Genomic DNA, 25,591 nt, shown 5'->3' with positions numbered 1-25,591 from the left:
AAATAAAAGTTTTTCTAAATAATTAAAAGATTCTAAAACCTTTTTTTTTAAATACCATATAGAATTATATTTACAGTTGGAATCCAACCTTGGGCATAACTCAATCAATTACCGATCAAGCTCACTCTTGTTGGTTAAAGATTCCAAAACCTAAAGATTCAGATACTTGCTAAATATAGAATATGTAAACTGTTATACACACACGCACGCAAGCAAACACAGTTGGATGCTCCATATATATATATCACTACACGCACACAAACCAAAACACACACAAGGCAAAAATAAAATTGTAAAAAAAAAAAAAAAAAACACAGAGAGAGTAAATTTTAGATGGTGATGGAGTCTGGAGCTCCAAGGCCGAGACCACTGAGTCGCCTCAACGCCTTCGTCGCAAAGAGCAGAGTAGGGAAGCGATTCAAACTCGACGAGCGGAACTCCACTTTCACCACCGAGTTACGTGCCGGCACCGCCACCTTCCTCACAATGGCATACATCCTGGCTGTTAACGCCTCCATCCTCACTGACTCTGGCGGCCCCTGCTCTATCTCTGACTGCGTCCCGCTCTGCTCCGATACCAGTGTCCTGGTCGAAAACTGTACCGGACCTGATCATAGAGTCATCCAACCCGACTCCACGTGCAAGTTCGAACCCATCAACCCCGGATATGCCAAGTGCCTTGAGAAGGTACGGAAAGATCTGATCGTCGCCACTGTTGCTTCTTCGTTAATTGGGAGTTTCATTATGGGGACATTCGCCAATTTGCCTTTGGCTTTGGCCCCGGGTATGGGAACAAACGCCTATTTCGCTTACACGGTGGTTGGGTTTCACGGGTCGGGTCAACTTTCATACGAGAACGCTTTAGCCGCCGTTTTTATCGAGGGATTGATCTTCTTAGGAATTTCCGCAATTGGGGTGCGAACGAAACTGGCCAAATTGATTCCCAAACCGGTACGAATCAGCTCTTCCGCTGGGATTGGACTCTTTCTCGCATTTATCGGTTTGCAGAATAATCAGGGACTCGGGTTAGTTGGGTTCAGCCCGTCAACACTACTCACTCTCGCTGCCTGCCCGAGTTCCTCCAGGGTATCGGTGGCTCCGGTTATTACTTCAGCAAACGGCACCGTCAGTTTGCTTCCCGGCGGTACCGCGTCCGGCGATATTTACTGCCTACATGGCCGAATGGAGAGCCCTACATTCTGGCTCGGAATTGTGGGTTTCGTGATCATTGCGTACTGTCTAGCGAAGAAAATCAAAGGCGCAATGATATACGGAATCGTTTTCGTCACCGCCGTGTCGTGGTTCCGTAACACGAAAGTGACGGCGTTTCCTAATACCGATTCCGGTAACTCGGCTCACGAGTACTTCAAGAAGGTAGTTGATGTACACGTCATCGAAAGTACAGCTGGCGCACTCAGTTTTAATAGTATAGGTAAAGCTTTCTTTTGGGAGTCCCTGATAACCTTCTTATACGTCGACGTATTGGACACGACTGGCACATTGTCTTCCATGGCCCGCTTCGCCGGTTTCACCGATGAGAACGGCGATTTCGAGGGCCAGTATTTCGCATTCATGTCCGACGCCTCGTCGATCGTGGTGGGGTCCTTACTTGGCACGTCACCCGTAACGACGTTTATCGAGTCCTCTACGGGAATAAGGGAGGGAGGGAGGACTGGGCTGACGGCGTTAACCGTCTCAGTGTATTTTTTCTTGTCGTTCTTCTTCACGCCGTTATTAGCGTCAATTCCAGCGTGGGCGGTGGGCCCGCCGCTGATCCTGGTTGGAGTGTTGATGATGAGATCAGTGGTGGAGATTGACTGGGACGATATGAGGCAGGCGATCCCGGCTTTTGTGACGTTGATTCTAACGCCTCTGACGTATTCAATTGCTTATGGTTTGATAGGTGGCATTGGGACCTATATAGTGTTGCATTTATGGGATTGGGGTGAGGACATTTTGGTAAAATGGGGTTATGTAAAGAGAAGTTGTGAGGTCAATGGTACACATGCCCTACAAGATGGGACTGTTAAACCAAATGACCTTGAAGTATAGGGAAACGAACCATAAGGAGTATTTGATTATTGTTAATTTTTTGTTATTTTTAGCTCTTATGTTTTGGAGCCAATGCTAGCAAAAGAGTCATAAAATATGTAAAGCATCTTTGTATAATGATTAGTGTATACTCCTTTCATTATTATCTCTCTATATGAACTAATTTATCATTTGAACATTTGATATAGTCCTAAATTCAAGCTATCAAGACTTGCACATATAAATTTTTTATCTGACGATAGTGTATAACCAGGTGTAAGGTTTGATTCTCCTAAAAAAATCACATGATTTATCATAAAAGAGAAAAACTTCACTATAGAATTGAATCGTCAAGAAATTCAAAGTAGAATAAAACACGCAAGAAAATGACATATAGGGTTTATATTGAATCCATTGCTTTTGGAAACATACCCACTTTGACAATTATTTTAGTCAAATACGCATGTTGATGGATATTTCTGACTTTATAATTCACACAACCTTGATAATATAGTACAAAAAAAGCCTTAAAGATAACTCATATTTTGTCCACATTGCTTTGATATTCTTTGTAGACATGAACATATGTCACCATGTGTCATGTCCCCATTGATTTGTCATAAAAACAAGGATCAAGCCCAGACCAAAAAAAAATAAAAAATGAAGTATGAACAACATATAAGTTTTTTTTTAAATACCACAAATAATTATATTTGCAGTTGGAATCGAGCTTTGATTACACATATGTCTAACTCAATCCATTGTTAACCTAGTCGACTCTCGCCCGTAACATATAAAATAGTTTGAGCATTACGAAACTTATAAAAAACACAATAAATTCTAACCTATACAGCGACTACTACATGTCTATACGTTAAATTGTTCAAGGGTTTCTAATTGTGCATGTCACTTTCTTCCACTTGGGTTGTTCTTCTGGCCATTATTTTAAGGAGGTCCACATGCATTTATGGTCACCAACTACACTACATGATCAAGATAATACATTTTGTTTTGTTCTAAAATTTTCTAAACTAGACCGACAATATAGTAATTTGTCATTTCGACATATGATATGAGTATAAACTCGAATCATTACACCTACACATATAGAAATATTCTACATAACTACAAGGTAAATTGGGGCAAAGCTCTACTCATTGTCACAAAAATATTGTTTCTAGTGAGAATCAAACTAACGATCGCCCGAGTTTACATATATGGTTTGACCCCAGAGAGATTCACCAACTAAATCATCATCCAAGCGGTTTAAAAAGATGTAACTTGTTTGGCAGGCTACCCGCCCAAGACCTTGAAGATCCTAGATTCCAATACTGCCTAGGGTTGGATTTGTGGGCTCTATAATTCGTTTAAAATTGTAAAGTCTGCAATTTAAATTCAATTGTTTGGGAGGTGTGCCACATCAGACAACATTTTTTTATTTTCATTTTTAAAATTTGTCTCATTTTTTTCTCTATCGTTAGATGTGAATTGTATACTCTAGAGAATTGTAAAATCCCAAATCCCCCAGGGGTGTGGGGTGGGGTTTAAGGTGTAATTTGCTTTCTCACCTGTCATATATGAAACGAAAAAGTTTCATTTCATAAAATAATTTTAAAAATTAAATATCCAACTCTAGAATCGTATTTGGATTAGGCTGAACCAACTATATAGTAAAGAATTGAATTCGAATCCTCCAATTGAAAAATTATCTTTGCAATCTAATGAATTAGAGATTGTGGGAAATGAAAGCCACACAATTGTTCTAGTCCTTGTCCTTGTCCTTTTCCCTGTCCTTGTAGCGCTGCCTAAGTGGGGTTGGAGCATAATTAGTCATGATTGAATGCCAATTACTAAAAGAACCCATCACCCTAAACAAAGAGAATCCTAATCCGAGTGTTGTGTACGAATTAACAAGTTAAAACACCTACCCATCCAATTGCATGCTTTGTCACTTGTTATCCTATAAGAGAACATATTCTTGTGTAATTATAGTGTCCATATGCCATACGTCAAGTTATTGATGGTTCTTCCTAATTGGTCCATTTAATTGATCGAACCTTGAGTTATGATAACGATTAAATACATATTGAGGTTACATTTCTTGCGACTTGATGACAAAGATAAAATATCAAAATTCCAAATTCTCCATCACATTAATACTAAATTAAAATTTTAGCATTCTTATTGTTAAAATATAGTATTAACTTTATTAATGTAACATGGTATCAGAGTCGATTTCATTAGATCGGTCTAGAAAATATGTGTTCTTGCTATCCGGCCACGCTCTTTTGTTGCAGCACCATCAATATTTTTGCTTTCTCTTTTTTTATACATAAAATATAGATCATGGCGATTTCCGAACCACAGCTCTTATTTTGAAGTAATATGTCACATATTCGTCTTAATCGCTTACCTTGAGCAAGTATCTTTGCAATACTACAATTCTTGTATATATGGCGTTAGGGATGTTATGATAACGGTTATCGTTACTAAACACGAAAAATTGTTACTATACTGATCACTTCAGTAATTGAAAAAATGAAACCGTTATCGTTATCGGTAGAATCAGTATAGCGATTGATCGGTAACGTTGAATCGATAATTGATAAATTTATCAATTCAATCTCTCGCCAATTCGATAGTAGCTGAGCTTTGAACGAATTACAGAGGATCGAATCTTTGTGGGAGATGATGACTATTATGTCCTTAACCATCAAGCCAGTCTCAAGAGGTCCACCATTGGTGGCAAAAGCATATTTCAACCTCATATAATTGCATAAAATAATTAGAACATATGGACGGTATAATTGTTTTTGATTGGCATTTCACATGCATGTTATCTTGCCAGCGTTTCAATGTGATGGCGGCCATGTGAAGGTAAGGATTAAATATTCATATGGACGCCATTTTCCTATATATATATATATATTCTTTTGTATCAAATTCTAATTAGAATGCAAGTGATATATGGCGTTGAACCGCCGTCAATATGGTACATGGCTACAAAAATACCGTTTTAAGTAGTTTTTGGTACTTTCCATTTGAAGCAATGAGTATTCCATGCAAAAGTAGGAGTTTGTATAGGAGAAAGTAGAAAGTGAAAAGGAATACTTTAAAAGACATGTTTTGAAGTAGTAAGAAATGATATGAATTTAGTAAGAGTTGAAGAAAAAATATTCTAAATATATATATAAACGTCATAAACGAATACATGTAATCAAGGGCAGATTTACACTGAATTAAGGGTGGGCAATTTCCTCCCTGACTTTTGATTTTTTAATATTAATAACAGTTTTGTAATAATTTTGAATATTTAGGGGATATATATCTAGCTCATATTTTTAATTAATATCACTCTTCCCTCACGTTTCTCATGTTCTCTCCCCTCAGTCAGAGAGACTCGACTTTAATCTAAATCTCTCGGTCTCAAACCCTAGATTCTCAGTTGGCATCCCTAGTCTTAGCCTATCCTGCAAGTTAATTTGTTGCCGCTTTTGAAAAATAAAAGTTAAATCCGTGCCCATTTTTATCCAAGAGACTTCTCTGATACAAAGCTTTTGTCACTTTCAGATTAACTTGATACTTTTGTTATTAATATGTACTCTAATGTTGATTTCTCAGAAGTAAAAAAGAATCAGTAATTTTGCTCAAAAAGGTGATTGATACTAAAAGACATAGCATATACATACTCATTTATAAACTTCTAAGTTTGTCATTGATTTTATCTGTTGCAACTTGCAACTACTATAGTAGGGAGATCATTTTCTGTCATGAAAAATTATCAAGAATCGGATTCGAAATCAAATGGACTATTAGTGGTTAAATAATAGTTTAATTGTGTACACTGTAAAAGATATTTTTGATGAAAAGATTACTCGACACCATTGGACCTTTTTCACCAAGTTAAGATTATTAGAAGATCTTCATCAGATGTTTTCACATTTTGATATTTAGTTGAGCCATCAAATAGAGACTTGTAATCATCAGAAAAACTTTGCAGTGAATTTGCTTCTTCATTGTTCAAGACAAATCCGGGTACCGGTGATTTTCTGAGCATGCATAATGGGCCTGATCAACTTCTATTTTTGGGTCGTATTGGTGATTCTCTAGAGATGCAGAAGGCATTCATTCATGGCCCCTGCCCCCGTGGTCATTTTGGTTTTGGGCTACTTATGCTATCTACATGGCCCATGGGCTATAATAATACCAATTAAATAGCCTAACCCAATAAATCCATTACATTTCAATGGTTAATGGACTTTCTGGGCCCACAGTACATACTTACTATCTGGTAAACGACATGCAAGTAAAAGTAGTTGTATATTGGGTTTGTTTAGTGGAGTATTTGGATTGATTTTTAATATTAACGGAAAGTTGTGAAAAAAAAAAGTTGAGTTTAAAATTGTGTTTTTTTATTAAATTTAATCTAATAAATATATTTTTTATTAAAATTAATTTTTTAAGTATAAATTATTATATATTTATATATCAAAATTAAAATGATTATCTTAAAAGTTAATAATAAAATTTTTTAAAATTTTTTATTTTACTTAAAAATATTACAATTTTTTTTGAAAGGATAATACCCTAAACTTCATTAAACTGCTAATGAGCCAAATACATATAAAAGCTTGAAGAACACACAGGTTGTTCAACATTGCTTACTGAAACAAAAGAAAACCAAAATCAGATGACAAGAACCTGCAACCAAGAGAATCCAAACACATGAAGCAAATCAAATTTGCTGGTGGCAAGAGGAATTAAGCGTCCCTGCTGAGAGATTCTTGGAAGAAAGAAGGAGCAGCATCGATCTAACCAATATAGAATGATGATCTGATTGAGGAGCTATACCTTAGCAAGAATATGGGCACAATGATTTTGCCGACCGACGCACATGAGAAATTTACCATGCTTCTGTACTTCTCATGCTTCTGTATTTCAGGCTATGGATTTTGCCGACCGACGCACAATGATTTGGCAGAGAAAAGCAGGAAGCCGCTAAAAACCTTCCTTGATCATCACGAATAACAACTCCAAAACCTGAAATACCTCTTTGGGGATCAATAGCAAGATGCATGGAGTAATGCATTATTTACAAGAACAAACCCACTTCTTAACCATCAACAGAGCCTTTTCCTACGTTAAGTGGATTGGGTTTATCCCACTTACTTGGGCCTAAGGAGAAACAAATCTTGCGAGCCCATTTTACAATATTTACATTAATTAATAGGGAAAATTCCAAGCCAGTACCACTTGTGAAACTTTTGGACGCTTAAGTCCAATCCAAAAAACTTTATTTCTCTAAGGTACCATTAATATGTTAATTACTTTCTTAACCTTGTCTTTCTAGAAGGGTATTAATATGTCCAAAAATTCATGGTCCTTGCTCTTATTCATTAGAGACAACCGATCCTCTCCGCCCAATACAAAATCTGCGGACCACCACACTCCGACCTCCTCCAACTTTAAGACATCAAAATTGCTCAATAGGTGTTTGTTAAAATGCCTCCATGCTTTGCCTCGGCTGTTTGTTAAAACTTCTACTTTTATCCAAGCAAATCCCGTCAACTGAACTGCACTCCACCACTACCAAGTGCCGACAACAAAGGTATAATGTGAACCAAAGTGGTTCTTCGTGTGTCTCTATTCAGTTTGGAATTTTCTTTGCATGAATTATGATGTCTCCATGCTTTATTAAATGGATTTATACTTGGCGGCAAAGTTGCAATAATAATAGGAGGAGCCAGAGGGATTGGTTTTGGATAGATGTTGTTGTAGGTACTGATGATGGTGGGGGTGGTGGTGGTGATGGTTGTTGGGGAAAGGTTGTCGACCAAGCAACACTGATTTTCCTTTCTCTCTCACTAGCCTAGGGTCTCTCATCTCTCTTCCTCAAATCCATCTCGACCAATGTTACTGTTTTAACAGTAACATTGGTCTACCAGTGTTATTATTTGGAAAAAACTTCAAATCCGATCGATTTCGGTGGCGGTTCGTCATACCACTATCATAGTTGGACTCCCCTCATTGAAGCACACAATGTCCAGTCAGGTACGGCCCAAAATGACCACCAGATATGACCATTTTAAAACAGTAACATTGGTCAATGTTACTATTTCAAAAAAGTAACATTGGTCGGCTAGTATTACCAATGTTACTATTTCAAAACAGTAACATTGATCGACCAGTGTTACAGTTTGGAAAAAACTTCAGATCTGGTCAATTTTAGAGGCGGTTCACCATACCACCACTACCATTAGAATCCCCTCACTGAGACGCACAATGCCCAATCAGGTACGACCCAAAACGGCCACCGGATATTGCCGTTTTAAAATAGTGACATTGGTTAGTCAATGTTACTATTTCAAAACAGTAACATTGATCGGCCAGCGTTATAATTTGGGAAAAAACTTCAAATCAGATCGATTTCGACGACAATTTACAATACCACCATCACCATTAGACTCCCCTCATAGAGACGCATAATGCCCAGTCATATTTGAACCAAAATGACACCCATTAAAAGAGATGAGAGAGAGAGAAAGACGTAGTAAAGAGAGATGTAGTAGAGAGAGAGATTCAGTAGGAGAGAGAAAGTTGTTACGATGCGAGGGAGATGTAGTTGGAGAGAGAAAATTATTGTGATAAGAGAGAGATGCAGTAGAGAGAGAAGATGTAGTGAGATAAAAGAGATGTAGATGTAGTGAGATAAAAGAGATGTAGCATATGACAAGAGAAAACCATATTAGATCTAATCCTTTTTGAAAAAGGACAAAAAAGGAATAAAATAAAATTTAAGTGATTTAAATATTATAAAAAATAAAAATGGACTTATGAGGGATAAAGTTTTTTAGAGTGGACTAGATATCCAACAGTTTTGAAAGTGGTATTAATATGTCATTTTCCATAATTAATAAATCATTTTAATATTTTATAACGTGGGTCCTGACAAATTTTCTTTCAAAAAAATTGAAAGTATTGACAACTTTTATGTTATTCTAGTGGAGTCCCACGTTAATTTTTTTTTTAAATATATACAAAAATTCAAACGTTGCAAAAGAAGCTTCTATGGTGAGGTTTTTTTTTTTTTTTTTTACTTTTCAGCTGAACCGTTGGCATATCCAGCGGTTCCGCTGGTCCCATTGTAGTGTTTGGTGAGGTGTTGAACGCTAGCGGACTGCACAACGGAACCGTTCAATCCAACACCTTATCAAACAGGTGAATTATTCCACTTTATAACTACATAGAATAGATCACAAGTAAAAAAAAATAAAAGGAACATCTACCAAGAGGTCCCTCACTCAAAGATTTTATATCATTATTAAGTTCACTTGTATTTTGACTACTCCTATAAGTCCCTCAAATTTATTTGGACAAAAAAGCTCTTATATAAAACTAAGTCTAAAACCCTTTCCTCTCAGATACATGGTGGTTGTTTGAGGCCATAGATAGCCTTCTAGAGTTTGCAGACATGTTGTGGGTGGTGAAGATCTCTCATGCCGGGGGTTGTTCCATATAAATTTCTTCAGTTATACGACCATGTAAAAAGGTATTTTTGACATCTAATTGACTAATGGACCAATGACAAACCAGGGCAGGGCAACGGTGATAACCAGACGTAGGTCTCAGTGTAGTTGATTTCTTCAACTTGGTGATAACCCTTGGCGCTACTAAACAAGCTCTTGGAAGCCAAAAAAAATTGAAATTTCGGTTTTTGTTAGATTTGAAGGGGGAAGAAGTCTTTTTTGAGTTAAACTAATAACATATTTAAGAGAAATGAAAACCCAAGAATGAAACAAATGAGCACACAGATATATTTCTCGATTTGAAAGTGTAGACGGATATTATTTTTTGATGATTTGAAGCAATTAGAGCAACTTCAATAGGAGCCATTTGGGGTGCTCCAAATGTTACTTTTGTATGGATGAAGTGCTAGTTGTCCATAATGGGCAAGATTTCACACTTGAAAACATGTCGAAATTTTTTTCCATACTCCATATTTGGAGTGTATCTAATTTGATGAATAGTAATTTTGTGGGATCCACTCAACCAATTAATTGATGTCACATCATCTCTTGCCTCTCTTTTGCTTTTGCTTTTCTCTCTCTACTGCGAGACTCACTCAACATTTGGAGTGTTAGCACAATAGTACCCGTTGTAGGTATATTGGAGTGTTACAGTTGATAAATTAATAGATGTACAAAAATTGAGGTGTATGGAGTATGGGAACAAGAGTGCCCATTGGAGATGCTCTTACCTTCTCATGCCCCTCGTGTTTACCTACCCAGCCATAAGTATTGCGGGGTACTCAAATTTGCATTACAATTATTAAGAGATAAATGTCACACATCATTCAGTTTAGGTAAATTGTACAGATGATTTGGGTAAATTGTATGTGCCTATATCTAATACTTTCTCCTATTACTCTCTCATGTCTCTAATAGGTCTTTTTAGGGAGAGTGTATGAGCCACTATAAGCCAAATTTAATATGGTGTCTAAGCTAAGGTTCATGTCCTTCGTTTAGAAAATACGTTTTTTCGTTTTCTTGGTGACTTCTGAGGGCGGTGACAAGCAGCACCATCAATACTTTTGTTCTCTCATTTTTGCTATTAGAATTATGGATCGTGACATTAATTTCTAATGACTATTCCTCTTGTTTCAAAATAGTTTGTTGGTTATTATTTTCTGTGGCAATTCTTCCACTGACCATTGTTGTGCAATAACCAACGGGGTGTCCATCCTTGGTTCGACCGTGCATCATCCTCCAACCTTATGCCATCGGATGCCCACTGGCCATTTATCCAAGTTAAAAATGTTCTTTTAAGGTGAGTGTATAAGCCATTATAAACCAAATTTAAGAAGAATGATGAAGTTTTGGATTCACATATATAAGCTAAAATTTTTGTTGTTGCTATTATTATTTAGTTGATTACCATGAGAGAAGTCTAGAATCTCAAAAATTGTCTTAAAATTCAAGTTTTTAAGTAGCTGGCTAGTTGATATCACTAACTAATCACCCTTTAGTCAATCTCAAAACTTGTCTTAGAATTCAAGTTTTAAGTGGAGTAGCTTGTTATCACTTAGCTAATCACTCTTTGATCTCTTGCCATCCTCATTGAGGACTGCTACATAACACATTAACACTGTGATCTCGGTCATTCTTAACATTCATCTTATCCCTTGATTGATGTAAGTATAGGGCTCACAAAACCCGATGATTAAATCAGAGAGCGTCATGTCAATCACTAAGATAACTCAGATCCGTATCACTTCTGTCTAAATTCAAAACAAATAGAAAAGATACTCCTTCCAATCACATGATGATGAGTTGATGACATATTTATATATATTTATTAAAGATGCAATATCTCTATCATGTCATGTGTACAGATTAATCTAGTCTATTTATTAATTATTACCATTACCATATCCCTTTATTCCCCTCACAAATTCTCCTCCACAATCCATACCTAGCTTGTCCACGTTCTTCCTTGGTGTACAAACTTTCACTGAGCAACGTTCGTCCTTGTCGGTTGGTGGACTACTTTTCACAGCTTTATGTCCGTCCATTTCACCTTGGAGAGGGGCCAAGATAAGCATTCTTCGCTGTCTGAAGCACATTGAGCATATCTACTTCACATGCTCATATCGAATTTTTGGATGGAAATTGATTATAGTTAAAGAGAAGAGCTTCCAAGTAGAAATGGTGTGTTCACTAAGGGGAGTGTTGAATGAAACCCATCTAGATCTGCCCATCACTACATTATCTTCTGCTCTGCTCAACAGTCAAGGTAAACATTTATGTGAACTCATAGTTACATACCCATCTAAATAACTGTGTTTACAAGTATGAATATTTGGGATATTTTTCTTCTTCTTGTGGTCGTGATTAGCATTAGAAGTGCATAGTAGAATGAGCTGTAATGTGACAATTTGAGAGGTTATGCAAGTTGGGCAGCCAGAAAGGGACAAAGGACGAAATGGGTTTGAAAGCGAAGCTCAAAGGGTGTAGAAAAAAAACGGAAAGAGTCGTGGGTTTTAATGTTTCCCTAAAGTGGCCAAATAAAGGCAGGAGCTTTCATTAATATCTGGACTGAAGAGCATGTTCAGCTCTTGTGCTTCACATGGTTTCTCAAATTAATGTCGGTTTAGTTTTACCCAATTCATGGAAGGTTGGTTCTGGTGAGTCGTCAAACATGTGATTGTCTTCTCTGTGATTTTTATCTTTTGTTTGCTTTCAAATTTCTCGAGTCTCGCAGAAAAGCACCAAACCCCATTATTTTAGTGACAATAAGAAGCACACTTTACCCCATTATTTTAGTGACAATAATAAGAAGCACACTTTACCCCATTATTTTAGTGACAATAAGAAGCACACTTTACCCCATTTTCAACGCCACAAGCAGCCTTGTCAAGAGAAAACAGAAGCTTTTAGGGAGATAAGAGCGCGCATTTTTTTTTCAGATAAGTGGAGATGTGGAAATCCATAGAAGAGGATAACCCATCAGAAAAGATTCCTTTTTTTAAATTATATTTTAGAGAGAAGAAGGTGAGGTATGTCATACGGGTCCTCAAAATCGGCTTTGTTTCCCAAGGCGGCTTTTTTATTGTTTGTTTTTGTTTGTAATGGATGTCCAAATGTAACTGTTGCTAAATCACGTGATTTTGCCTTTTCGTGGCCATCACCGAGTATTCTCCAATTTTCTTTCTCAGTAAAGTATTTGCAGTAGGAATTTTGGATGTGCCTTTATATGTATGTATGTATTCATTGTTGTTTATTATCCTGGTCCTTTTTTGGGTTAACTAAACTTTTGCACATTGAAGACCAGTAAAGACTGAGGTATCAGTTCTGTTGCCCCCTCCATCAAACCCTAAATGGAATGAAAGCTTTATATATAGTGTATATGGAGTACAAAGAGAAAACCAGGGCCGGGCCCCTACATTTTAATGATATATAATTCTATTAGTATAGTTGCTTTGCTTGTATAGTTCGGTGCCTTTTTTCCTTCGTCAATATGGGTCAAAGTTTTTGACGTAAGTTGAAATTGATTAGCATGTATTGCTTCTTTCCTTTTCATCTTGGAATTTTCACAGAAAGATGCGGTCAACTTTCAAAGAGATATCTGGAAGGAATGGATGTCATGTGGGTTTATTTGGGGAAAGTCAGTGAATTTGATGAGAGTTGATGTATCTTCTCTGTGCCTAATAAAGGGGATATGATATGAATAGATTTCCATTCATGAGAAAGCTCTCTCTGTCTCTCCCCTCATTTATGTGACCTCAATTTCTCTTGCTCAAATGCAGATCTGTTCCAAATTCAGTGTGATGATTGAAGCATAGTTACCATGGATCTTGATTATGGGAAGTGTTGGGATACTTCAAAGGTCTGTGCATTTAAATTATTCATCACATTTTCGTTGATCTATACTTTTCATTGCAAATGGGTTGTTTTTTTTAACTTGCTGGTTGTCTATATTGATATGCATATGTATGACAGTAAAATTTGTAGAATTTCCATCACTGAATTGCATGTCAAAATTTATTGCAGAAGGATTCTTGGAAGACACTGTTACTTCTAGCTTATCAAAGCCTTGGAGTAGTGTATGGGGACCTGAGCATTTCCCCACTTTATGTTTACAAGAGCACATTTGCAGAAGATATTAAACATTCAGAGACAAATGAAGAGATATTTGGGGTTTTATCATTTGTCTTCTGGACGCTAACTTTAGTTCCCTTATTTAAGTATGTTTTCATTGTCCTTCGAGCGGATGATAATGGAGAGGGTAAGTGTACTCTAATGACTGAGTGCTATGTATTTCATTTTAGCCATTGAACTGAGCCATTTGTACACAATTTGGCAGGTGGTACTTTTGCACTGTACTCATTGATATGCAGGCACGCAAAGGTAAGTATTCTGCCCAACAGACAAGTTTCTGATGAAGCACTCTCAACATATAAACTGGAGCACCCTCCAGAGAAGAAGAGCAGATCAAAGGTGAAAATGTACCTTGAGAAGCATAAGTTCTTGCACACTGCTTTACTAATCTTGGTTCTTCTTGGCACGTGTATGGTGATCGGTGATGGGCTTCTTACTCCGGCTATTTCTGGTAAACTTCTGTCCAGTAGCAATTGTTATACTTTACCTGTGTGTTTCTTATCATTTGGCTAACATACACAACCTTTTGTTTTGCAGTATTCTCTGCTGTGTCCGGCCTTGAGTTTTCCTTGTCTAAGGAGCACCACCAGTGTGAGCTTCTCATTTCTACTTTCAAATACATTAAATATTTGCGTTGGGTGGATGGGTGGGGGCGGGCAACATAACATTTACTTGTGGTATGATTCGTATGATGATATCAGTTTAAACACTGACTAAGCTGAAACCTGATTAAGTTAGACAATAACTCAATGGCATGTTATGCGGAATCCTAATTAAGGATCATTCGAGAGCAGGCATGTCATGATATAATAAAGTCTTTAGATTATTTAATGCGACAATTGGCTTTTAGTTTGCTCTACAAATGAAATTTCGTCCAACTGAAATAATAATTTTAACTAATGTCAGCAAATTCTGGAAAAACAATACAAACTATTTGAAGTAAAGGAATGGTCTTTTCTATTTAGCCATTGAAAGTTGTAATTGGGTGAGGGATCTACCTAGTTATTGATTCTTAGGTGCTTACCCAGTTGGTTAATGATGTTAGTGTCTAGAAGTGTGCGAACCCTTCAAAGTGCTCAGTTTGTGTGACGTCCTTTCATATTCCTTGGTCTTTGCTAATTTAGGGGATATGAGTGTGTTGTTGTACAAGTGAGCTGCTGATTTGAAGTGATGACATGGAGGAGCAATTTAGAATGTAAAAGTAGATCTTGTTTGGTTGTTGAAAATGTGGAGGTAATAGAATGCTTCTAAAACATTTTTTACAATTATAGATCTGCCTCATCAACTAACTGAAACAGATGCAAAGCAATAGAAACTGGTTGCTACATATTGAATAAAAAGGTAAATAACTCCTGTGCACAAGGCTCCTTCAGTGGGCGGTTCGGGGACAGACAGGATGTACGCAGATCTTACCACACATAATATGCGGAGGGAATGTTCTCCATCGCAGTTATTAAATGCATATTTGAGTATCTTCTGCTTGTCCACATGAGCAAATATACATTATTCAAAGAATAGAGGGAAAGGTGCTAAATTTCAAGCCGGCTAAGTTATTAACTTTTTGTTACATATTGAATGTGCCTCAAAAATTATAAGTTTGGTTTGTTCTCAAACACAGTCATTAAATGCATATTTGAGTATCTTCTGCTTGTCCACATGAGCAAATATGCATTATTCAAATAATAGAGGGAAAGGTGCTATATTCCAAGCCGGCTAAGCTATTAATTTTTTTTTTGGCTTTAGCTCTTTATTAAATGGCTAAGCACATGGGTGTGTTAAGAAGCATCAAAAATCAGTTTGAAATTTTTTTGGAGTTTTAAAAAAGATGTTCATTTTAGAAGCCGCTGTCAAGTTTGCTGGTGAAAAACTTATTTCACTTTATCCTGCAACATGATCACATTTTTCACATCGTTATATATAGTACTGTAAGAACTTATTGGTCTATCAAGTAGTTGACATAGATATAACTGAAATAGCACTTGTACGTTACTGCCTAATTTTGAATTTAGCGTAACCTTTCTACTACGTTTGCAGATGCAGTGCTTCCAATTACTTGCTTCATAATAGTGTGTCTCTTCGCACTACAACATTATGGCACTCATCGGGTGGGATTTCTCTTTGCACCAATTGTGGTGATATGGCTACTGTGCATCAGCGCTCTTGGCTTGTATAACATAATACATTGGAACCCACACGTCTATCAGGCTCTTTCTCCATATTACATGTTCAAGTTCTTGAAGAAGACAAGGAAAGGAGGGTGGATGTCTTTGGGTGGAATATTATTGTGCATAACAGGTATATTTGGGGAACACATATTGTACTTCTCTGGTCAAGTTGTGCTCTTTGGTTTGTGCATTTTTGAGTTTCATTTGACGTCAGGCTTAAAGATGCATGAGCCCAGGTATCATACTGTCAAGCATGAAGCACTTCTAGAATAATTTTTTATAGCTTTTGCTGCAATTTTTTTTATTTGCAATACTTGTGTAAAAGGTGTTAAAGGAGCAAATGAGGTTGTGACCAGCATATGGTTGCATTTTCCCGTCCACACATTGACATACAACTCTTTAATTTAGGAATTTGAAGTATTTAGTACTTTGGCAATGCCAGCAGATTATTTTGGCAATCCATGTAGTTAGATGTCTAATAAAAGGTTATTAGTTGAAGAGTGCAATTACATATGACTTGAGTTATTTGCTGTGCCATAGACTTTGATATCTCAGCCTTCATGCACACAGGTTGTCTGTCGTGGGTGCTTTGTCCATTAGTTGATTTGACCTTCTTCCATGATCAAATCAGCCAAGCCTAGTTCTATAAAAACCAATGTCCTTGCAAAGTAAAAACTTGGACATCAGTTTGTTGTTCTGGATCCTTAACTTTAACTCAACTTGAGAAACAACTTCTGTCCATATTTGTCTCATCTACCTAAACTAATTGCTATCTTACAGTTTGATATCTGGGCAGGAGGGATGCTTATGAAGTTTATTAATTGTTATATAATTCGATTATCAACTGATCTGATGGCAATCGAATGTATTATTTTGCATGCAGGCTCGGAGGCAATGTTTGCTGATCTTGGTCACTTCTCATATGCTGCAATTCAGGTAATTAGAACATTATATCAGCATTAAGATGCCTTTTCTTTTAGCTTCTTCTCTGTTGAAGGAAAGTCGATACTTCTTACTAAAAGAACTTGTATTTTTTGTCCCACTGGAGATTGCTTTCACCTTTCTGGTTTATCCAGCGCTGATATTGGCATATATGGGCCAAGCTGCTTACTTGTCACAGCATCACCCCACCAGTTATCGAATCGGATTTTATATCTCAGTACCAGGTATGGTATTTCTGTACTCCACCTAACATTATTAACAATGGATTAAATTTGTAGGAGACTGCTGATGAATTAGATGATGAGTAACTACTAATTGTGTAGGGTGCTGTTGTCTCATCAGAATTCCACTCAGTTTGAATGTTATTGTCTCTATCTGTTGGGATAATTGACTACGATAGTATCTGTTTTGGAAAAGGAATGATGAATTAAATTGTCTTGTACAGACAGTGTGAGATGGCCAGTGCTAATAATAGCTATTCTTGCTTCTGTTGTGGGAAGCCAAGCCATCATCAGCGGTACATTCTCTATCATTAACCAAAGCCAATCACTTGGTTGTTTTCCAAGAGTGAAGGTCATTCATACCTCAGACAAGATACATGGCCAGATATATATACCTGAGATTAATTGGTTGCTCATGATCCTCTGCGTTGCCGTGACCATTGGATTTAGAGACACAAAACACTTGGGAAATGCATCTGGTAAGTTGTATATGTTGTGTTCTTAATGAAATTATAACTACTTCAAATTCAAGCCTTCATTCTAATTGCAGGCTATCATTGACATGTCTGGGAGATTATTCAGTTTGCTTTTGCTTTTAACTGAAAGAAAATTGCTATAGAAGATTTATAGTAGAAGAGTAAAAAAAAAAAGAAAGGGGCTTATGGATTCAAAGTTTGATGGTTTACATTTTATCTGCTGCAGGATTAGCCGTAATGACAGTGATGCTAGTGACTACGTGTCTAACATCCCTGGTTATTATCCTCTGTTGGCGCAAGCCCCCAATTGTGGCTCTGTGCTTCCTGTTTTTCTTTGGCTCCATTGAATTGCTTTACTTCTCAGCTTCTCTTACCAAGTTCCGAGAAGGCGCTTGGCTCCCAATCCTCTTAGCTCTGTTCCTCATGACCATCATGTTTGTTTGGCACTACGCCACCATAAGAAAGTACGAATTTGATCTTCACAACAAGGTGTCACTGGAATGGCTTTTGGCTTTGGGTCCAAGTTTGGGAATTGCTAGAGTTCCTGGTATTGGGCTGGTTTTCACTGATCTTACCTCTGGCATCCCTGCCAACTTCTCTCGCTTTGTGACCAACCTCCCTGCCTTCCACAAAATCCTTGTCTTTGTGTGTGTGAAATCTGTTCCTGTACCTCACGTTCCCCCAGACGAGCGATATCTTGTTGGCCGTGTGGGTCCTGCTGCTCATCGATCCTACAGATGCATTGTTCGATATGGATACCGCGATGTACACCAGGATGTTAATTCTTTTGAGTCTGAACTTGTGGATAAGCTGGCTGACTTCATCCACTATGATTGGTACAGAACAAGTAGAACAAATTCATGCACTGATGATGATGTACCGCGATCAAATGCATCGTCGAATGAGTGTAGATTAGCAGTTATAGGAACAATAGAATTCTCCGGAGCACCTGCTTTTGAGCTGGAAGACAGTGTGCAGCCAGCCAGTGTATCCGGTGGGTTCCCAACCGTAGAAAGTGTAACAGATCTTATAGAAATGGAACCTGTTCGGTCAGGAAAACGAGTAAGGTTCGCCATTGATGATGAGTCTGAAACCGACACACAGAATGAAGTGGAGTTGCAAATGCGAGAAGAGCTGGGGGATGTCATGGCGGCTCAAGAAGCTGGTACTGCATTTATACTTGGACATTCACATGTTTGTGCAAAACAAGGATCATCTTTTCTGAAGAGACTAGCACTCAATTTTGGTTACAATTTCCTTAGAAGGAATTGCAGGGGACCGGATGTAGCACTCAAGGTGCCTCCAGGGTCACTGCTAGAGGTTGGCATGGTTTATGTAGTATGAGCATGTAATTATGTGTAGTTTTCTTCTCTCAAAACTCTCTCTCTCTCTCTCTCTCTCTCTCTCTCTCTCTCTATATATATATATATATATATATATATAGTTTAAAGTTGTGTTGATATTAGTTTAGGCATCACAAAATGAGTGTTGCGAACATTTTTTATGTTTGAAAATCAAGTAATCTTCATCTAACCACTTATGCTTCTGACTTCTGAGTGGCAGCTATGCATGCAATAATGCAATCAAAAAGACAAATTGTGGATTAACACAAAATATATGTGCCTTGAGCCTTACACCAATTTCCTCCATTGCTCTGTTTCTTTGCTGGATTCGAGAAGTTAGAGCATGAGCATATCGCTAGCATAAGATTGTCCTGTTATGAAGAAATCCTTTTATAGGGATCAGGAAATAAATATACCTGTAAAAATTGATACAAATCGTATCTTCTATCATTATCATAATTTGAGTAACTAAAACCTATTTCGTTAGGGTGATCAACATATATAATTTTCGATAGCTATATGTGAGAAAATAATTATATGTAAGAAAAGTTGAAACGAAATAGCAAGTTTTGAAGAAATTTCATATGAATGTACATAATTTTTTTTGAAATTGATTGGTTTTCTTATTATGTATTTGATCATTTTACAGTAATGATTCCTAGTTATAATAACACCTAATTATACTCACATTTGTGGACTAAAATATTCTCCAAAGCCCAAACTACATAGACGTTCGGTGATCTGCTAAATGAATACTGGTTTGATATATAAATATGAAGTTAATATATACTCTAATACAGTGAGGAATTCAACTTCAAATCTTGATGGAGTGGAAGTCAAACACACTTGATCCAGACCATTTATGATTTTTTGTTTTTGTTTTTCTATCTTTAATGTTTATTTATTTAGTTTGTCAAAGTTCATATCGGGATCGTGTTTTATCTATTTGTTTAATATGTTCGGTTTTATCCCGGGACAATGATGTCATCCCGATATTTTCTAGTGGTTGTTTTGGTTATTTCTTGAATCCAGTTGCCTCCTTTACTTGGCTACGGTTTGTAGGCTTATACCCTTTGGAAAAAAATTTACAGTAAGGAATTCACCTCGAGTAAACTGGACTCGTGTGTGTGGAATAAGGCTCGGCAGCAGCTGTTACCATATCACGACCCAAAATGGCGGGAAACACAATGAACCCTCCCCAATATTTCGCGGGAAACACTTCTCTTTTTTATCACTTGCAGTCGCTACCACTACCAGAGAGAGACTGAGTGCGGTAGTCGCAGCATACAGAGAAGAAAAATGGTGGGACCTCCGTACGATTGCCTGGCGAATCCATTGGGAGCCGTCCGATTGACTTTCGAGAAGGCGATCTCCTCTGGATCCCTCGATCCGGCATCCTTCGGCGGCAAAGACTGGGGCGCCATCGATCTCTTTCGCAACTTCCTCTTCGACCAAGCCAACGTCTCTCAGGTCCAATTCAATTCAACTTCTGTATATGCGTAGTATCTGTACGAATGAACCCTAAACCTGATTTCGATGTTAATTTCTTGACAAATAATAATGCAGAATGCATCATATTTTATTTAAAGAGTTATGAGCAAAGAAGATATTGCATCTGTGTGTGGGAAATGAAATCAATGATATTTTGTTTAGCTCCTTAATGGGATTTTAAAGTTGGTGAATCGTTTTTTTTTTTTTTTTTTTTTGCAGTGCTATAATAATTGCTGTTGCATTTCAACTCTCTATTAATTGAAACTCAGTTTCGGTTTAATGTAATATACATTTCTATGTTTTTAATAGAGTTATACACTATTTAATTGTCAAATATATTCTAGATTGAGGCTTTCAGCTTAAGTTTTAAACTGGATTCCTGGAATTAGGTTCCATTACTTAATCCTACAAGCATCAGATGGGTTCAGCCCCATTCGCTTGTTCGATTCCGTGGTATGATACAAGACATGCTGGGTAATGAGTTCTACGCAGGAGCCTACAAGGTACTTTTTTTTGCTTCTATTATGTCTTAGTGAACCTTCTCAGCTTTATCTAATTACGCTAAAATATTTTTTTTTTTGTTTATTTAAGGATGGCTCTGTGTGGAGGACCAACAAGTTTGCTGATGTCTCTCACTTCCCAAATGTCTCTGCATCTAATATGCAGATCTGGGAACGTCGTTTGCTGTACTGTGTTCCAGTGAGTTTTCTTGTCACTATTCATAGTCCTATTATGTGCGATAAGGTCTGCGGACATGCTCCCTATCCCCGACCCCGCCTTGTTCACTGTAATTGTTGGTACTTCTGTTAATTTATATATGTGCTGTCATAATTTGTATTTCGTAGAAAACCATACAGCTTGCTTTATGATCTGATTGTCCATGGATTATTCCCTTTTATAAACTTGTTTTTAGGTCCCTGGCCTGAATTCATGGACTGAATCTCATTCGGAAGTAGGAAGAAATGGATCCACCGATCAGACATTCCTACAAAGAGAGAAGCGGCGGAGAATGGATGTTGAAGCTACTGATAGCATGGTTTCTATGGTGCTTACCATACAACATACCTCTTTTATTTGCCTATTTCCCTTCAACCTTACTTTAACTAATCATGTCGGTTTGTCAGTAAGGGCAACTTTGATGTTTCTATATGTGTGTTTTAACTGGAATGTTTGGTTTGATGAGTTGAATGCTTTGTTTATACTTGATAATTTTGAGGCTTTCCATCTACCTGTCTTAATGTAGGATGATGGGTTCACTGTTCACTTGTCTGACATTCTGTCGTTAATGACAGGTAACATATAACGAGTTTCAAGATTCTCCTAATGCCAAAAAAATGGTGAGCAAATGCCTTTTCAATTAACTTATTTATTTTGGGTTTAGCTTCATACCATGCAGTCATGAATGATCAAAGTGTTATACTTTCCTAAGTTGAAGGAAAAATGGATGACGTCAATGATTTACATGCTTGAAATTCTAGAAATGGCTTTGATCTTGTGACTTTTAAAGATCACTATCTTATTCTAAATTTATAATGTGTTGCTAACACTTAAGGCTGTTATACATAGGTCTTTCCATGTGGGTTTCGTGTCACGAAATAGTCATAATAAAAGCTTTGAATGATGACAGCCATAAAACAATAACGTTTTAAAACCTGGGTTTCAGGTGTCAAACAATTAGCCAGCCTTAGGGAAATTCCAAGTGGTTGTGTCCTTGATAGACTTTCCCAAATCTGAAGTAATTCTGGTCTATTTTGGTTGGATTTACTTCATATTTCTAACCAGACATTAGCACATGCTTCCTATGCTTCTTTAGATTTAGATTCACATTAATAAATTCCACTCCCTGCAATTATGTTTGAAATGAGTGGTATACTCTCTCGGAAACCAAAATTTGTAATAGTAGAATTCTTTCCCTTTCTTAGAGAGAGGATGGAAACACTTCTATGTCTTCCCAGATTCAAGACGAGCAAGCTAAGGGTAGTTGTTCTACTGCATTACCTGATATTGAAAGAGATTCTCTTCCGTGTCTGGTAAAGGTGAGTGATCAGTGCCTTTTCCAATGTGAACAATATTAAATGGGAATTGGTTCTTCAGTATTTTTCCAAGCTTGTAACTTTTTTTTGTTTGATTATGCAGGTTTATGACTCTCCCGAGTCTGAGTTGAAGCTGAATGATGTTTTTGAGTTTGTTGGGGTCCTCACCTTTGATTCAGAGCTCATGGTGGAGAAAGATGATTATGATGAGTTGTCAACCGGTTTAGGTGATGATGATTTGGTCCATGGGCCACCTAACAAGGTAAGTAGTTATCCTTGGGTGCAAAATTTCTTTTAATTTCACACTGAATTCTCACTTGTATCCACTCTTTTCTTTCTTCACTTGTCTATGGCACTTTTTAGTGTTCTTAAATTACAGTCCACTAGAGAATTTTTGCAATCGATTTGTGTGAAGAAGACTGGTGGTGCGAGTGCGATACAGCAATATCTAGGCCCATTTATCTGAACATAAAATAACTCTTTATTTGTTCTATGCATTTCTTTTGAAATTTTAGTGGCCCAAGAAAAATTACATGCTCTTAGTCATGCTTTTGTAAATTCCACACTGCCAGTATGTGTTTTTTTTACTCAAATTCTCTGTGGAATTGGAAAGATTTAATATCTTCTCTAGTGCCTGCCATAATGTATTATTAGCTCATATGGTCCTCTTCACTTTTCTTCTTGTTGCAGGTGCCTCGTCTCCACTGTATTATTCACAGGAAGCTTGCTATGCTTGACTTTCTACATGGTGGTCCTCCCACAATGGAGGTGAATTTTCTTCTCAGCGTAGCTTTTCTACCGGCCATATATGTGGCTGTTCGTTGATCTATGTTCTCTTCGCATCTTTCCTTTATTCCATTTATTGCATTCCGTTGATGCACTGCTAACTCGTTCTTGTGTGGTTGATTCTACAGCCAAAACTGGATTTAGTAAAAATGGCAAGGGAAGCTCTGTTGGGACATCTTACAACTGTTCTCGGCAATGATGGGTTAGCAGCACATTTCATGTTGTTGCATCTTCTGTCCAGGGTAAATGGTTTCTCTATATTAATGGCATTTGGTTCAAATCCATGTGCGTAAAAAGTTTAGGGTCTGTTTGGTTTGTTTTATGTTTTCTCTGTTTCCCGTGTCTTCTATTTTTCCAGAAAACTACTTTTTTTTTTTGTTTTTTGTTTCCAAGTTTTTTTCAAGTGATTTCCTGTTTTCCGTATTTTCTAAAATGGGCAACCAAATGTGTTTTAGGGGTTGTTTTTTGGAAAATGCATGGAAAACAAGCATATCAGACAAACCCTAATTTTTATATTCACTCCACATGTACAACATGCCCTTTTTTTTACCAGTAAGTATAGTCACAAATTTCTTGTTGGGATTTCTTTACTTTCCTTCTTGTATACAGCACCTAGGAATTATTAAGTAATACTACTTTCTAAGTAGGTACATGCTAGAGTAGACAACGTTGCTGTTGGGAAGCTTTCACTAAATCTTACCGCTTTAAACAAAGAGAGCGTGACTGTGTTTGGCACTCAGCTTCGAATTTCCCTTGAGAGCCTCTTGCCATTCACGCATTGGATACCCCTTACTGTGCAATATCTTAACACTGCTTCACTTGCTCCAAGAAAGGATTATGATATAAACAGGTAATTTACTTATTGTTTTATGATAAGGGATCATCTTGTTCTTCCATTTGTCTTTTGACAAATTTGAGCCATCAATTTCTGCTCAATTTTGTGACGACTTTACTTCGGTAAATTGTCCCAGACTGGTACCTGGTGTTCTGCAGCTAGCTGAGGGCTCGCAGCTGATCATTGATGAGACAAAATTGGAAGCAGGCACCCTCAACCCTGTCGGAGTAGAGAATGTGAGGTTGCTTAAAGAGTTAACAGAGCTCCAAAAGGTGATTTTGCTTTTTGTCTGATTGAATTGAGGCATGCTTTGGTATTTGTATCAATGTTGTATCTTTCATTAGGGTACAGGAAAGACTTTTGAGTGGTTTGCTTTTTGACAAATAAATTTAGAAAAGTGTAACTGCTTTTAATTAATTGAACTGTGCATGCATAGATGTCTCAAAAATATTTCAGCAATGATCTTATGAATGTATTATTGCATCTGACTTTACCATCCAAATCGCTGTTTGTTAAGTAACAAGATTGACATATGAATCTTCTTCCTTCAGGTTGACTATGATTTTAAGTATTATAAAATGGAGATGGCAGCTGATGTGCACTTGCTAGTTCTCTCTGAGGGGAAATCAAATATCTTGCCAGCAGATATAGTTATACCTTTCCAGCCTTCTGTGGTCTCCAATGCAGTTGTGGCTGCAGAAGCACTGGAAGCCTGGAGATGGTATTTGTCCACAGTTAGATCCTTGCCACATTCTATTGACTTAGAAATGCAGAAGGTATTTGGAGTTGGATTTAAATGGTTTGTCATCATTTTTCCTTGTTCTGCCATTTGTTTCTTGTACACTGTAGAAAGATGATTAATGATGTCAAAGCTACTTAATTAGCAGATCAAGGGTTCTAATTGTTTTCATTTGCGGAGTTCTATATGCTTAGACTCCTCGTGCTACCTTTTTAGTAAATAAGAGTAGGACAGTCTCTTTTAACGGTTCTTTTATCCCCTTAAATGACGGTGCATTATTCTAATGTTGGCTCACAACAATTCATTGATTACTCTAAAAATATGTGCATGAAGTCATGAGTTACCTTCCTTACATATCTTGATTAATGGCTGCTGCTTTCAAATGCAGGTGGTAGAAAACGACTTGGTTGCAGCAAGGCAAGCAGATCGTAGTTTAGGCAGCCAAGACTTTAGCAGGTTAGAAAGCGTCAGAGTTTATACTACCATGACTTATGGATGACATTTGGATCTTCTGCTTAACGTAGTTATTTTTCTTTTCAATACAGGTGGTTAACAATGGGTCGTCTAATGTCTGCAAGTTTTGGTGAAACCTGCCTGACATTGGAGCACTGGCAAATGGTTAGGGAGTTGGAGAGGCTGAGAAGCGAGAGACTGAAGTGAAATAAAAAATGTTTTCTTGACTTGATTCTGTTTGGCATGGTTGTAGTACAAATTTAGCCAATGAATGTAATCAGATTCATTTTATACATTCAGTCAAAAAAATGTTGTCCATCTAACAGTGTGAAGAAAAGCTGCCTCTGATTATGAAATTATTTCATGATGTAAATTAAGCTTATATTTTTGTGATATTTGGACTTGACGGTTCTAGTTTA

The 25,591-nt window shown here is 37.2% G+C and overlaps 3 protein-coding genes across 7 annotated transcripts; all 3 read left to right on the top strand.

Moving 5' to 3' along the window:
• Nucleotides 1-203: 203 nt before the first annotated feature.
• On the top strand, nucleotides 204-2,232 carry LOC120015461 (adenine/guanine permease AZG1). The gene has a single exon (XM_038867904.1). The coding sequence runs from the start codon at nucleotides 334-336 to the stop codon at nucleotides 2,050-2,052; it is 1,719 nt and encodes a 572-aa protein (XP_038723832.1). The 5' UTR covers nucleotides 204-333; the 3' UTR covers nucleotides 2,053-2,232.
• Nucleotides 2,233-11,428: 9,196 nt separating this feature from the next.
• On the top strand, nucleotides 11,429-19,023 carry LOC120015240 (potassium transporter 2). Of its 5 annotated transcripts, XM_038867558.1 has the most exons (11): nucleotides 11,429-11,823; nucleotides 13,127-13,194; nucleotides 13,337-13,416; nucleotides 13,581-13,815; nucleotides 13,894-14,139; nucleotides 14,226-14,279; nucleotides 15,723-15,983; nucleotides 16,737-16,789; nucleotides 16,902-17,019; nucleotides 17,241-17,495; nucleotides 17,719-19,023. In XM_038867558.1, exons 3-11 carry the CDS (start codon nucleotides 13,378-13,380, stop codon nucleotides 18,834-18,836), a joined length of 2,379 nt encoding a protein of 792 aa, XP_038723486.1. In that variant the 5' UTR covers nucleotides 11,429-11,823; nucleotides 13,127-13,194; nucleotides 13,337-13,377; the 3' UTR covers nucleotides 18,837-19,023. The 5 variants fall into 5 exon arrangements, with proteins under 5 accessions (XP_038723486.1, XP_038723487.1, XP_038723492.1 ...); XM_038867559.1 differs by lacking the exon at nucleotides 13,127-13,194; XM_038867564.1 differs by lacking the exons at nucleotides 11,429-11,823; nucleotides 13,127-13,194 and adding an exon at nucleotides 12,767-12,785.
• Nucleotides 19,024-19,987: 964 nt separating this feature from the next.
• Nucleotides 19,988-25,567, top strand: LOC120014481 (mini-chromosome maintenance complex-binding protein). Its single transcript, XM_038866445.1, has 14 exons — nucleotides 19,988-20,305; nucleotides 20,716-20,829; nucleotides 20,918-21,025; nucleotides 21,240-21,371; nucleotides 21,619-21,663; nucleotides 22,249-22,362; nucleotides 22,463-22,621; nucleotides 23,050-23,127; nucleotides 23,274-23,387; nucleotides 23,793-23,995; nucleotides 24,117-24,252; nucleotides 24,532-24,756; nucleotides 25,108-25,175; nucleotides 25,265-25,567. Exons 1-14 carry the CDS (start codon nucleotides 20,135-20,137, stop codon nucleotides 25,377-25,379), a joined length of 1,782 nt encoding a protein of 593 aa, XP_038722373.1. The 5' UTR covers nucleotides 19,988-20,134; the 3' UTR covers nucleotides 25,380-25,567.
• The last annotated feature ends 24 nt before the right edge of the window (nucleotides 25,568-25,591 follow it).

The sequence above is a fragment of the Tripterygium wilfordii genome, chromosome 14, assembly GCF_013401445.1.
Source record: "Tripterygium wilfordii isolate XIE 37 chromosome 14, ASM1340144v1, whole genome shotgun sequence".
In the NCBI taxonomy this organism is placed as follows: domain Eukaryota; kingdom Viridiplantae; phylum Streptophyta; class Magnoliopsida; order Celastrales; family Celastraceae; genus Tripterygium; species Tripterygium wilfordii.
Note: the sequence above shows the minus strand (reverse complement) of the source record. Positions and strands in the feature narration are given on the sequence as shown.

Bases quoted from the DNA above. Each gene is read 5' to 3' on its own strand.
- LOC120015240 (XM_038867559.1), top strand. From the start codon at position 13,378: ATGGATCTTGATTATGGGAAGTGTTGGGATACTTCAAAG. The intron at 14,140-14,225 runs GTAAACTTCTGT...TTTGTTTTGCAG, and splicing joins TCTTACTCCGGCTATTTCTG to TATTCTCTGCTGTGTCCGGC. The intron at 17,020-17,240 runs GTATGGTATTTC...TGTCTTGTACAG, and splicing joins ATTTTATATCTCAGTACCAG to ACAGTGTGAGATGGCCAGTG.
- LOC120014481 (XM_038866445.1), top strand. From the start codon at position 20,135: ATGGTGGGACCTCCGTACGATTGCCTGGCGAATCCATTGGGAGCCGTC. The intron at 21,026-21,239 runs GTGAGTTTTCTT...ACTTGTTTTTAG, and splicing joins GTTTGCTGTACTGTGTTCCA to GTCCCTGGCCTGAATTCATG. The intron at 21,664-22,248 runs GTGAGCAAATGC...TCCCTTTCTTAG, and splicing joins CTCCTAATGCCAAAAAAATG to AGAGAGGATGGAAACACTTC.
- LOC120015461 (XM_038867904.1), top strand. From the start codon at position 334: ATGGTGATGGAGTCTGGAGCTCCAAGGCCGAGACCACTGAGTCGCCTC.